Source organism: Eucalyptus grandis, chromosome 4, assembly GCF_016545825.1.
Source record: "Eucalyptus grandis isolate ANBG69807.140 chromosome 4, ASM1654582v1, whole genome shotgun sequence".
Classification (NCBI taxonomy): domain Eukaryota; kingdom Viridiplantae; phylum Streptophyta; class Magnoliopsida; order Myrtales; family Myrtaceae; genus Eucalyptus; species Eucalyptus grandis.
In genome coordinates this window covers 16,983,831-16,997,867 of record NC_052615.1, presented here as the reverse complement: position 1 = coordinate 16,997,867, position 14,037 = coordinate 16,983,831, and the positions used below count along the sequence as shown (strand labels likewise).

The following is a 14,037-nucleotide window of genomic DNA, read 5'->3' as shown; positions in this document are numbered from 1 at the left end:
TAAGAGTTTCAAGATGCTCAAGCTAGCATGAATATCAGAGTCTATTCATGTCAGAGTACACATAGAGACATATATTAGATAGATGGATTCACATAGACGATCCCATATAAACTCAAACATAACGCTCGAATGGGTATTGTGGATATATAAGAGCGACCGACAAGAACACAAAGAGCAACGCGTTCATAGCACCCTGAGTTTGGTGGGTCCAAGCGGGAACAGCCAATATCCCGGCCATCTCCGCCTCCCAGGCATCACGGTTCCTACCAAGCTCGAGCAATGTCCGTCGTCTCCCATCCAGCACGGCTGCCACGCGCTCCATCTCCATGGAGTAAGCCCGCAGGAGCCGGAGACGGCTGTACCCGTAGAAGCAGCCGATGGCGAATATGATGAGGGACAGCGAGAAAGGCATCCACACGAACCCAGTGATAAAGAGGCGCGACATTTGGGACAGGCCAACGCCGTAAAGGAACAAGTCCAGGAGAGAGCGGATCAGGAGACCGTTGATGCGGTGGTCGAGCTCCGTCATTCTCCGTTTGAGACGGCCCGTGCCTTCCCAGAGGAATGGAGGCTCCATATTCGAGGGAGAAGAGGGAGACCCGGTGCTGCTCTTGTTTCTACCTCCACAACCTGCAATGGAGAAGAGAAGATGAACGTGAGACCCGATGGCCAGTGCTCGTCCCTGTCCATTCAGGCATTTGCACAAGCATTTGGTGCGCGCTCCGACACGAGGGATTTTCGACTCGATACGGACGCGAGCACAAAGCTAAACCCCTACGACGCATACTAGAATAACCAGCAGCTTTCCGGGGAGGACAGGTTCGGGCCGAAACTTGCGGCGAACTGGCCGGCCGCCTCCCGGAAAACAGGGGACACACGTTCGAAACAAAGCCTACCCGGTTCGAGGGGAGGGCTGCGGCGGACGGCGGCGGACGGACGGACGGACCTCCGGCGACGGCCAACCAGTCTCTGGAGCTCGCTCTCTCTCGCTCCCCTCGGCACCAAAACCAGAAAAAGATACACCCAAAAAACAGGGGACACACGTTCGAAACAGAGCCTACCCGGTTCGAGGGCAGGGCTGCGACGGACGGCGGCGGACGGACGGACCTCCGGCGACGGCCAAACACTCTCTCGAGCTCGCTCTCTCTCGCTCCCCTCGGCACCAAAACCAGAAAAAGATACACCCAAAAAGCAGGGGACACACGTTCGAAACAAAGCCTACCCGGTTCGAGGGGGCGCTGGCGGACGGCGGCGGACGGACGGACCTCCGGCGACGGCCAACCACTCTCTGGAGCTCGCTCTCTGTCGCTCCCCTTGGCACCAAAACCAGAAAAAGATACACCCAAAAGACTCGTTTCCTCCCCCTCTCCTTATCTCTGTCGCTCTCTCTCGTACAAAAACCCCAGCCGAACCCCTGGTCGTCGCTGAGGTTCTGCACTTCTGCCTCTGTACAGACTGTACTGTTCCTCCTCTCTCCCTTTTTGCAGACTCTGCGGAGATGCGTGAGGGAGGAGGAGAAGGAGAAGGAGGGAAGAGGTCCGCGGGCCGGGCCACGGACAAAGGGCGAAAATGGGCCGGCCGGGCCCAAATAAGAAAGAATACAGCATGGAAGGAGTCGGTCTAGCCGGAGGCGATGGATGGATGGAGTCTGTCCTCCGATGGGAAGCAGCCACATGCCCGATGGTGACTTCACGCATTCCCACATACTTTCAACATCTTTGGTGGATTGAGCCGCCTGTGTTTAGCACGTACATTGATGAAAATTAACACGATTTCGTCGCAATTCAATTACTAAGCTTTTACATAATAAGAAAGAAAATATGATGGCCATGCAAAAACATGAATGCAGTAATTATAAAGAACGAGATGATGTGCTACTGTTAATGCAAATGACCAGGCATGCTTGATTATAGTTTCTGGTGGATTTAGCCCATATAGTAGATATGCAGTTGACTAAAACGAGTCAAAGAGATTTCTGAGTCATACCTGGTTGCCCGAGCAAAAGTGACTCCTGAAAGCTTGGCTGCGGATCAGCCAGTCTCGCCTCATGCCATTCTTCCCTGATGCTCCAACCCACGTGTCGATTTCAACTACTTCGCCCCCCTGTAAGATATATTATTAAAGCTTCATGTTCACATATCTCGACAACAACTTGGAAATTCAATATCAATAAGGTACACCGGGTTTATTCCTACAAGCCTAAAACTTCATACTCATCGATGTGAAAAATATCCTGCACTATGAGCTCTACCTGGAGAGTTTTGCCAATCCCAAATTTGTAAGCTACATCCCTTATCCACCTAGTGATCAAGATCATATCTATTAATTACCTGAAAGGTTGCTGAAAACTAAAGCAGGTGAACAGTTAAAACAATTTCGTAGCTCCTGGAGTGGCATAGAAGCATGGAAGAATTAGTTATAATCTTCGTCTGGACATAACGATTATATTCGTACTGTAGCAGTTAATCTTGTGTAAAGACAAGAGTATTACAAGTTCTGTTCGGAATCCTTATTAGGTCGAATGTTTTTACATTTAGGATTCTCATGAACTTAAGTAAAAGTTTTGAGTCCTCACATGAAAGGGGCTAATCCTGACATGGTAATGGAACTAACCAAATGGGGTAGTGATCAACTTGAACGTGCATTCTTGACACAACCCATATCAGATTGTTCCTCATCATTCCATGCGTTGCCCCGAATCCATTGCTCAAAAGACCTGACATCCACACGTGATTTAATTCTGTTTCCTACAATTTCACAAGTCGAACATCATTCTCAATTTGTAAAATATTCCCACAAATTTTCTATGCTCACACGAATTTAAAATGAAAGTCATCTAAAACATGTTGCTGCAATCACCTGCAAAAGGTTTAGGATGCTCTCAATGGTAGCGGTCTTATCAGGACCAACTTCATAAGACCGAATCACGACGGTCTGCATGGTGAGTATTCACCTCCTCCTTCAACAGACATGAACCGGAGATGGGCTACACGATCAGCTACGGCGGTCCCGGAGGTTATTGCCGGGCATAGCAACTTCAGAAGCTACTGATGAGGGTGTGTATTCCTGGTTTTACACCTTTGTTTTGCAAAATGATCCTTTTTTTCACCTTTTGTTCTTGAGACTGAGATTGCCATTACAATGAGTGTAACAGTCAATAACCCTAATTTTTACAACATGCAGAGGCAAATTGGTAGAATGACATTATTGTTGGGTATGTGATCGTTGTGGATGAAATCAGAAGAAATGGAGTTCTCTTTTGTTATTAGACGCTAGAGCAAACACTACCATATCATTTCCCTTTAGATAATGGGACAATAGTTGCCTAGAAAAGAAAGAAATCTCTAGAGTCGAGATCGAAATTGCTCGATACAAGCGTCTGGATCACATAGAAGACCATAAAGATCCATCAAAGAATGGGGATGAGGAAGTTCGTGATCAAAGACAACGAAAGTTACATCGATCACCTTCATAAATCCATCATCTCAACTGTTCAAAGATGGATTGCCGACTTTAGGACGAGAGGGGTCATAAACAGGTACTATCTCATTTAAGATGGACCCTGAAAGATTATACATTAGGGATCGAATCCGAATCTCATTTTTTTGTGACTTGAAATCTTACACGTTCCGGAACGATGTGAACGGACAGTAGTTATCAATGCAAAAGCTACGGACCTGAGCAGGTCCTTAAAAGGCTCAAGGGGACAGGAGGGAGAACCTCCCAGAGGTGAGAGACCCCATGTCCCTGTATTCCCTTCCTCCGGGGAAGAAAATCTTCAGAGGAAACAAGGGGTTGTAGAAATCTTACACGTTCCGGAACGATGTGAACGTACAGTAGTTATCAATGCAAAAGTTAGGACGAAAGAAAGATGAAACCCCTAGAAAAAAACGGGTGCTCTGTACACGAGAATTGATTGCACCTACCGCAAATGAACATCTGCTCTGAAAAGTCCTTATCCCACGTAAATGCCCTCTCGTGATCATTCCGGATCGACGTTTTTGGTCATGCGCAGAGATATGTAAATGAGACTAACCACGTTTTGATAAGTTGGTTGTTCGCGGAAATTAATGTTGCTGTTGCTCATCCAAAAAGGGAAAAATACGAATCAATGTTGCAGCATCTCCGTCTTTTGTGCCCAGCTCAAGTCCCTTTCTTTTACTGGACAGAGATCACTATCTCAAATCATTGGATTATATGAAACATAAATCACTCTGAGACTTGAGACAAATGAGAAAAATCACAAATTTTCTGAATTTTCTTTTTGCCATTTTTCTATTTTATAGAAAATTTAAAAATACAAAAATTGTTCATGTCAATCCAGCAGTGTAATATAGTACGACCACTGACCAAGGTAGTGATATTCAACTAAAATTGACTAGAAAAATTATGTTGACTAATTGTCAATTGGTTTAGGATTGGATTGACCAAATTTAAAAATGTATAAGTGCATTGGCATCTATGTAATAAGTTTATAACTTTTTTGATAATTTTTTCTTAGGAAAAGGGCTTGTGAAGGATCTGGTTGACCTAAGGCGAGCAACTGCCAAATGACTTTGCTGTTGATTTCACAGGGCAATTGGATTAACAGAAAGGAACCGACATCTCATCTAATGAGGAATAGGTAACGAATTCGCTCTTACCGTTAGTGCTGTTGTGGTAATAACGGAAGTCAGCTGGTCACAAGGAAATCGGATTCCAATCACAGTGAGTCCAGCCGCATGTTAACCTACGTGTAGCTTCAATTTAGTGAAGTGGGTCATCGCCTAACCAATCGCATCGTCCGCTTGCTATAGATAGAGACGTGTGCGTTTATCGTTCAACAGCATGAGCAGTTGCGAAGTTGGGGCATGGGGCATGGGGCATGAGCTGTTGCGAAACATTGAGTCTTGGAAAGAATGGATCCCAAAATCAAATCGAAAATGCAAACAAGGAAGGATGAACTTCTCGGTATGTGGTGTTCAAAAAGAGACAAAAAAACCACTGATGTAGGGTGACTAACCAATCGCATTGTCCGCTTGCTATAGATTTCATCTACATTGGCTTACCGTACCACATGTCATGACCATGAATTGTAAAAATTTTGTTATTTATGTTTTGTCTTGATTTTCCAATTAAAGTGAATAAACACAAAATAGATATAAGGTATCTATGTTTAGTTATATCTATGTTTAGTTTGGGCATAGGATTGCATCAACATGAACATTATTAGTATGTATATAAAGAGTAATTCATCAAATTAATTGATTTACCAAGTAATTGATGTGATATATGCTAATTGGGAGATAATTATGGCTTATTTATCCAAATGGCCCCCGACAGTCTGGGATATTGCATGTGAAACAGTTATTAAAATAATTATAAATCTATTGTACATATGCTAATTTAGTTAACTTTTCAACTTAGCTAACTTAATTATATACCATTGTAGTTTTTCCAGTTAATTTTTCTTAGTAGTTAGAAATCACTTTCATGAATGGCTGTCCTAACGGTGAGCTTTTCATTTGGAGAAAGTTGACCAACTAAAACTCAAGAAGTTTGTAGATCTGTGTGGTGAATGTTCAGAGATAATAATTATGAAGTAAGCCCCAAAGAGAGAATGATTATAAAAAACTTAACATGTTCTTCAGAAACTAAAGAGAGCAGATAGGGTTTGCTGGCGCTACTTCCAAACATCTGGGTCAATGCCCATCATCCTTTAATAGAGACACATCACACGAGACCTAGTTCAAGCAGAATCTAAACATAATATGAGAAGCTACATCAAACTAGACATTAAAAGTCCTTAATTACTCCTTAGTCCCGCCAAGGCCACTCTTTTCTTGTCTGGGCAACATAATTGCCTTGAGAGGGTTCTTCATCACCACGGTGAACGCGAAAGTCTCGGTCGGGTTGGGCGGGTCGTTTGGAACCGGGATCCACCGATACGCATGGACCATCCTCGCCAAGAGCAGATTCACGTGCAGCATGCCTAGGGTCATCGCTGGGCAAATCCTCCGACCGGCGCCGAACGGCACCATCCGGACGCCCTTCGTCCCCGTCACGTCAACGCCGATGCCGTCGCCATCCAGGAACCGCCCGGGCCGGAAATCGTCTGGGTCTGCCCACAGGTCCGGGTCCTGGGTCACCCATGCAGTGTAGAACTCCACGGTGGCTTGTGCCGGGATCACATAGCCGCCGAGCTCTGTCTCCTCCGTCGGTGCATGGGACAGGAGGAAGTGGCTTGGCGGGTGTCGCCGGAGCGTTTCTTTGACGACAGCGCCGAGGTACGTCATTTTCTCGACATCGTTCTCGTCGACCAGTCCATCTTTTCCCACATGCTGGACGATTTCGTCGTACACCTTTTGTTGCATGTCTTGGTCTTGCACTAGATGGAGCAACGCCCATTCCACGGTGGTTGCACTGGTGTCAGTACCTGAAGAAATCAACAGTTAGGTCATTGTAGGAATTTAAAAAGAAAACAACAAATGACACAAACAGTCAAAATCATAATATTCTTGAACTTACCTGTCCCTTATGCTAAGAATAAATTGATCCTTTTTTTTTGGGTAAAAGAATAAATCGATTCTTTTGTACAACTCCATGGCAAAATATATAAAGTCACATAAATACGGTCGGATAGACGACATAGGTGAAGTTATTATGTCGCATAGCTAATGCACTCGACTGCAATATATGAGATTTCAAAGATATAATATGATTTATATGTATGGGAAGATCAGAATGCGTCAGCTTTAGGTGTGATATCAATGGTGTGGACCGAATCATACAGAAGAGAAAAGGGAAGTTTTCGTACCAGCGCTAATAACTTCGGAGCAAAGCGTGACCAGTTCTTCATCTCCGAGCTCTCTCCCCGCCGGCTCAAGCCCTAGCAGCGAGTCGATGTAAGCTGCACCTAGCGGGCTCAGCATTTCGAAGCGAGGCTCGTTTCCCGACCCACCATTCCTGCCTGCTCCGCCGCCGCCGCCGCCGCCCTCCACGAAAGCCTTCCTCTCTCTGATGAGCGGAACCAAGCACTCCATTTGCCTCCTCCTCAGCTCCCTCGCCGCCTTCAGTTGCCGGCGGAAGAGCGGCGTGAGGACCGGCAAGAAGTCCGGCAGCTTCGGCGTCGTCATCATCATCACTTCCTTGAGCACGCCCTCGATGTGCTTGATCTTCTCCGCGGAGATCTTCGCGCCGAAGCACAAGCATATCAAAATGCTGCAAACGGTGAGCCTACAGTTGCTCATCACCTCCACGTAGCCCTTCTCTAAGCCCTCGCTCTCGAGCCTCTTGAAATGATCCTCGATCGCCCACTTCCGGATCCAAGCGCATTGCCGGATCCGCACCGGGTTTATGAGCTCGGTGACGAAGTTCCGCCGGAGCGTCCGCCAGAGCGGGCCGTACTCGGCCGAGTTGATGGCGCACTTGCCGACGCTGAAGACCAGGCGGGTCGGCGAGTCGGGCGGGCGGGTGGCGAAGAGCGGGCCGCGCTGGACGAGGGCCTCGTGGATGAGCTGCGAGCTCGTGACGATGACGAGCGTGCGCTGTCCCATCTTCATGGTGAAGATCGGCCCGTACCTCGCACGTAAATCGCGTACCACGTAGATGAAAGGGCGGTTTTGGAGGATGACCTGGAGCAAGTTGCCTACCAAGGGCCAGCCGGGCGGCCCGGGAGGGAGCCGCCGCTCCGGCCTGTGAGCGGTGGCGGAGACGGGGGAGGGAGAGTATCGCCACCACAGGCAGAGGAGCACGGCGGCTAGACCGAATACGAGGATGTCCAAAAGCTCCATTGTCTTTTGAGCGAAGAGAAGCTAGCAAGTGACGAGGCGGTTCAGGGAAATTTATAAGGCGAAGTTAGATAGCATGCGAGAACAATGCTGAACGAATGATGAGGTGGGACAGAAGCAATTCAACGGGCCGAAAATGCAGACACATATGTTTAATGGTCATGTATGAGTTTAATTTGGTAAAGAATATTTAAACAATAAATTACGTATTCACTGGACAACTTAAATTATTAGAATAATTGACAGCAATTTTTGTAAATTTACACTTCTTCTAAAAGAGTACAAACAAGCATCGATTACAAATTTCGTGAATGGGGCGAGTAAATGTGGCCCGTACGATTGGTAAGTGACGGTATTGATTATCTTGACTAGACATATTGAAGAAGCATGGATACGAACGACGTAGATTGTAGACTACTACTTCTATTCCCGGTGATGTTATTGTTTGTCCTGTCCCTTCAGTTTTGCATCTGCGAACGACGTAGATTGTAGACTCCTGTGGATAGCATACTGTTGATCGACAGGAGAGAGACACTTCTCTTCAAAGTTCAAGCTCGTAAAGTGGAAAGTTTGAACGCTAATTTATTGGAGATGACTAATAAGGGAAAGTGTGCCGGTGGCGGTAGTTGAGACGGTAGCAACTGCTATTCAATTACTTTTACTGCAGTTAGCAAAAGATGTCGTGCTCGGGTGGGCTTAAGTTGATCGACACGAGGTATCTCAAGAGAGAAAATAATCTATTTTAAGGCTCTTTAGTTGGGTTGCATGTGTGAGCTGTATTAGAAATTGCTATATTGGAGTGTAGTGTACAATTATCGTCTGTGTAGCACTGACACGCGACACGCGACACAACACGACACGACACGCGACACGTTATTTTTTAAAAAGTAAAGAATTCCGACACGTTATATATTAAATAAATATTTTTATTTTTAATTAATTTGATTCAAATTCACAAATAAGTAAATAAATAAATAAGAACTTACAATAAATTTACACTAATAATATAAATAATTCTATTCATAAAAAGTTTAAAAAACATATTCATAATTAATACGTGTGCATATTTAAAAAAATATTTTTTATTTTAACAAAAATTATTCTCCTCATTTCTCTCTCTCCTCTTCTCCCACGCCACCACCCCAAAATCCCCTCCCCCATTCGATTTATGCAGATTTGCCCCCACTCTCTCTCCCCCTCCCCTTCCCCCTACACCCCCACTTGCTCCCTGCACCCCCCATCAATCACCCCCACCCCCTCGGTTTCTTCCCCTTCTCTCCTCTCTCTCTTTCTCTCCCTCCCTTTCCCCCTACGCCACCACTTGCTCCCTGCGCCCCCATCACCTGCGCCCCCATCAATCGTCCCCATCCCCATCGGTTTCTTCCCCTCTCTCCTCTCTTCTCTCCCGCTCCCCCTCCCTTTCCCCCACGCCACCACCTGCTCCCCTGCGAGGCTGCACCCCCATCAATCCCCCATTCTGTTCTTCCCCTGCCTCCCCACGCCACAACCTGCTCCCCCGCCCCCTCGTTTCTTCCTCATGATCTTCTCAACTCTTTCGGTCGCCTCATCGCCGTTGCCTCCGGCCCTTCCTCCTTCACAGCAAGAATGCAGCCTCGCCGCCGCCCTCCATCGTAGCCTCGCCTCGCCTTTATGCTCTTCCTCTCGCTGTCGCAGCCTCATCTCCGCTTCTTCGGCCTCTTCCTCGGCCTCACCTCTACCCATCATCGTCTTCTTCAATAATCTCTCTCTTGGACACGCGTGTCGAGAAAGTTGACCACGTGTCGGATTTCTCGACATGTGTTGACCGTGTGTCCGAAGGTGTCCGAGCGTGTCCGACACGACACGGAAGCCTCAGCAACGTGTTCGTGCTTCATAGATTATCGTTATATAATAATTGACTCATGATTCATTAAGTTTTTAAATAAACATGAGTTTAACTGTATATGTTGATGGGTTTAAATTTGAGCATTCGATTAAAGAATTTTTCAGATTAAGGTATTGGGCTTCTATTAAATGCCTACCTCCAATTTGTTCCAATTTGATCTTGGAAGAGAATTGAAGTGAAGGTGTGCATGAGATCCTCTAAGTTGCAATTAGTATATCAAGTGAAGATGGGTATGATGACGGAAAAATTTCACATCAGAAATTTGGTGAATTGTGAATTAATTAATATATCATAATTGATTAAAAAAACTCATTAGTTTAAATTTTTCAGTGAAGATAAGGCTAATTGGATATAATGAATAAAGATAGGTTCAATTGGATATAATGATGGGCTTGAATTTGGGCTTCCACTAAGAGATCTCTTTAGAGGAAGACATTGGGCTTCTACTGCGCGCCTCCCAACAAATTGATTGTGGGCCTAACGGATTTGGAAATGAGATTGAGCTACCATACTCATCATCCTTTTCATGCTTCTGAAGACGTCTGGTTTACTGATTGATCGCTTCGGTTCCTTCACGTTTCATACTTTCAAGTTTAGTTCCTTTAATTTAGTTTCTGACATACTGTTGTACCGTACGTCTTTGAGTTTTTAGCCCGATACACGAAATGCGACCTGAATTAAAGTATGTCGAAAGCCCGAAGAGGAGAATACGGGATTTCTTGAATGCTCGGATTTGACGTCCTTTCCAAGTCCAAATTGGACTGTTATCTTTGCGCAAGATATCTTGGTGAAGTCGGTTCCAATGTTCATGCCATATATATACAACAAGAGGTGAACTTTGTCTTTAGCTGTTCTGTAGCTGCACAAAAGAAGTCCCACAAGTCGTTTGAAGATGTTTGTTTCTCTAACTGAATTATATGATCTAATGCTTAGGTTCGTACACAGTTTATCCTTTCTTTTTTTCTTTTTTCTTGTTTTTTGGCCAAAGGGGGGCATTCGAGCCGCACCTAGACAGGTCAACACACTCTCTTCTGTAGATGCGCACGTATGAATCACACGCCAACAGGATCGAAGCCGTGGATAGGTGGTCCTTAGGTAGCAACAGGCAAGTGACACGGCCCACGGACGGAGCATGATCTAAAGACCATCGACCGACCCGTGACACAAGTCTCGCTGTTTCTGATATGCTAATTGTTAGCCATCAAAGGGACTCTTTCTTGGTTGAAAGAACTCACGTTGAGATTCTAGACACTGTGAAAGGGATGTAATTAAGCCTGGCGCTGTGAAGAAGACGTAACATGAGCAAATTTTTTTACGGTAGAGGTTGTCTCATCTCTCCCTCTGACGTTGGCATGCACCACCGAACTATGTAAATTTTTGTGCCCTTTAAATTCATGTCCATTCTGGTTTACTGCTTTCCAAAAGGTGAGTGCTCGAGTTTGCTTACCTTACGCCGTATTTGGCAATGCAAAACGAGTAAGGTAACAAATTGAAATTATATAATAGATTCATCTTGTATATCAAAACATTTCAGTCTACAGAAATTGCTCAAATTGTATGCTTTCAGACTAGGCACAAGACGAGTCATGCACGATATTTTCCCCCGTGAGCAAAAGGCCATAGCTTTTTCGGTGCTAAACGGGGCTAAGCTTCCTACTCTTAACCGGTGAACCTATTAAAACCACATCCTTGCTTGATCTTATCGTCATTAGGTACATTAATTCCACCATATATTGCCAAGGAAGACATAGTGATTTTGCTCTACAAAGGTTGCGTGCATGATGTGCAACTTGTTCAGCGTTTAACGCAGACATTGGATGGAAAAAGGCAATGCCACGGGACGAAGGGAAACGAGAGAGTTGGCACCATAATCACTGTGCACTTTGTGTATGCTTTAATCTGACTTTGGTTCCTATTTATGTTATTGCACCGGAAGAAATTCATGAGATGCTAATGAGGCCGAAAGAGGTAATTGATGAAGGGTCGATGTCTTTTGATTTAGGGTTCAGGAGGGAAAAAACTTTCTGACGCTTGTTTAGCCTACAATGCCACTTCTTAATTCGAGATTTGCGGTTCGAGTTAGGAAACTAGATATCCAAAATGCACATGAATTTTTTATTTTTTATTTTATTTTTTTTACCTAACTTATTCCACGTGATCTAGTAGGTGGTGTTTTCAACATCAAATACGATCCAGAGTTTAGTGGCAACATTGAACTCAATGATCAACATGGAAGATACGACTAGTCTTAACTAATTTGCTCATGTAGCTAATCATTCATCTGTTTTTACTATATGTCAATTAAATACATACAACGCTGAGTTTCTAAATATAGGGTTTTGTAAGAGGGAAGCTAATCATTCATCGAACATCAGCCCAAAAATTTTAAGTAGTTAGATTTTGGATGACTTTTGCATGCTCAATGCCTGAACTATAATGTCAACTGGCCATTATGTGCCATTTCTTATGCGTTTGATGCAATTATATGATGAAAAAGGCAATGCAATGGGCCGTAGGGAAACGAGAGAGTTAGCACCATAAACTTTGCATTTTGGTATGCTTTAATCTGACTTCGGTTCCTATTCATGATATTGCATTGGGAGAAAGTCCTGATATGGTAATGAAGCCGAAAGAAGTAAAGGATAAAGGGTCAATGTTGTTTGATTTAGGGTTGAGGGCCTACGATGATGTTTCTGAATTCGATATATGTGGTCAGTATCCGTGAAGCTAAAATATCTGGAGATGTATTTTTGTGTTGCACATTCCTTTTGCGCCAAAATGCACAAGATCGTCTTTTTACTTAATGTGATCGTGATGATATTTTGAGTAATAACCTCAATTATCACGACCGGTATATGATGTCCTTTACATCAAATATGATCTAAGTTTAGCGGCAACATTAAACTCAATGACAAATATGTCTAAATTTAACGAGACACGAGTTCTCTCAAGGTAGAATTACCATGGAGTACAGGCAAAGCAATCACAAATATGTTGATACTTAATTCAAAATATTTTTAGTCCCAAGGTTTGTCTATGTATACCACCAAAGAGACATGCTCTCTAACCCATAAAAAACACAGTATCTTCAACCTCCTCTCCATCACCTTTTTGAAGCTCTCCCACCATACTTTCCTAGAAAAAAACTAGTCTCCATGGAGGGCATTGTCACACAGCCTAAGCCCAAACAACATTTGAGAGAGAACCAATATTCTCCAGAGAGACCATGGGTCGACTACTCCCCGAAAGCGCTGTGGCTGCGCGCCGTCGTCTTGGGAGGCCACGAAGGCCTTACATCGGTGGCCCTCATGCTGATAGGAGTGGGAATGGCGACCCCAAAGGATCATCATCATGATACCGAGCCCTTGCTTCTCACGCACTGAGCTTGGCCAACGCCGAGTACGTGTCGGTGTACTCGCAATACGACATCCTGAAGTTCCAAGAGAAGAGGGTAATGAGGATGGGGCTTGGGGAGAGGATTTGGCTGGTCCCAAGCCCAAGTATTGTGGCTGCTTGTGCTGCTTTGACTTTTGTAATTGGAGGCTCAGTGCCATTGCTAGCTGCCGTCTTCATACATGTCACAGAGTGAGAAGCGTGGTTGCTTCAGTCATGGCCTCTTTGTCCATGATTACGGTGGGAAGTGTTGCAGCTGCACTTGGGAATACCCCCATCGCAAGGTCCTGCGCAAGGTGCATCCTTGGTGGGTGGCTTGGGATATGTTTGATTTGGGGCAAGAGTGGATTTCTCAAGTACATGGGCGGACGAGGGGGGTTGAGTAATGGCAGATTCTAAGTGGACATTCTTGTACCACATCAAAAAGACATTAGTGTGTGGACCCATATATAAGGGAAGACTTCTAACTATATAGTTGAAGGCCGTGGGCTAATTGGGCTAAACTTGAGAACTTGCTTGTGGGTGCGCGAATATTCTCATTTTGAGACTTTACTATATCATGGAGGATTTTTATCAGTAACTATTAGCAATCTTGATCAAAGGTAGTGTATTCATGCTTCAAAGTCCAATTCCATTCGTCCCGATTATCTTCTCCGAATGGTTTCTCTATGCCGCATGATGAGGTGATTAGTATTCCTTTCTCTCTCTTTCGTATAACTCTGATCATCGATTGATTAGATATAGATAGCCGCACCCATTAAACTCAAGTTAATGATGTAAACTGGACATGATATTTTGTTAAGTATGTCCAATGAACAAAAACCGGTTTTATATGGAAATCATTGGTATAAATATAAATAGCGTCCGAATATTGTTTTTTCTTCTTTCTTCTATTTCCCAAAGATGAACCTCCGGTGAGATAATTCAAATCCATATCCCAATTTGATTTGCATCCAGTAGCTCCATGTAATTTTAAATTAGGCATAGCTA

General features: G+C 44.6%; 2 protein-coding genes across 2 annotated transcripts; both read right to left on the bottom strand.

The window, feature by feature from the left end:
- Positions 1-23: 23 nt before the first annotated feature.
- LOC108959267 lies at positions 24-936 on the bottom strand. The gene is made up of 2 exons (XM_018872762.2): positions 897-936; positions 24-630 (listed from the first exon to the last, which is right to left on the bottom strand). Exon 2 carries the CDS (start codon positions 575-577, stop codon positions 113-115), a length of 465 nt encoding a protein of 154 aa, XP_018728307.2. The 5' UTR covers positions 578-630; positions 897-936; the 3' UTR covers positions 24-112.
- A 4,853-nt stretch (positions 937-5,789) lies between these two features.
- Positions 5,790-7,772, bottom strand: LOC104441388 (cytochrome P450 77A2). Its single transcript, XM_010054523.3, has 2 exons — positions 6,797-7,772; positions 5,790-6,415 (listed from the first exon to the last, which is right to left on the bottom strand). Exons 1-2 carry the CDS (start codon positions 7,770-7,772, stop codon positions 5,790-5,792), a joined length of 1,602 nt encoding a protein of 533 aa, XP_010052825.2.
- Between the last annotated feature and the right edge of the window lie 6,265 nt (positions 7,773-14,037).

Excerpts from the sequence above, each read along its gene's own strand:
- LOC108959267 (XM_018872762.2), bottom strand. The coding sequence starts at position 577 with ATGGAGCCTCCATTCCTCTGGGAAGGCACGGGCCGTCTCAAACGGAGA.
- LOC104441388 (XM_010054523.3), bottom strand. The coding sequence starts at position 7,772 with ATGGAGCTTTTGGACATCCTCGTATTCGGTCTAGCCGCCGTGCTCCTC. Across the intron at positions 6,416-6,796 it reads CTCCGAAGTTATTAGCGCTG|GTACTGACACCAGTGCAACC; the intron begins GTACGAAAACTT and ends TGATTTCTTCAG.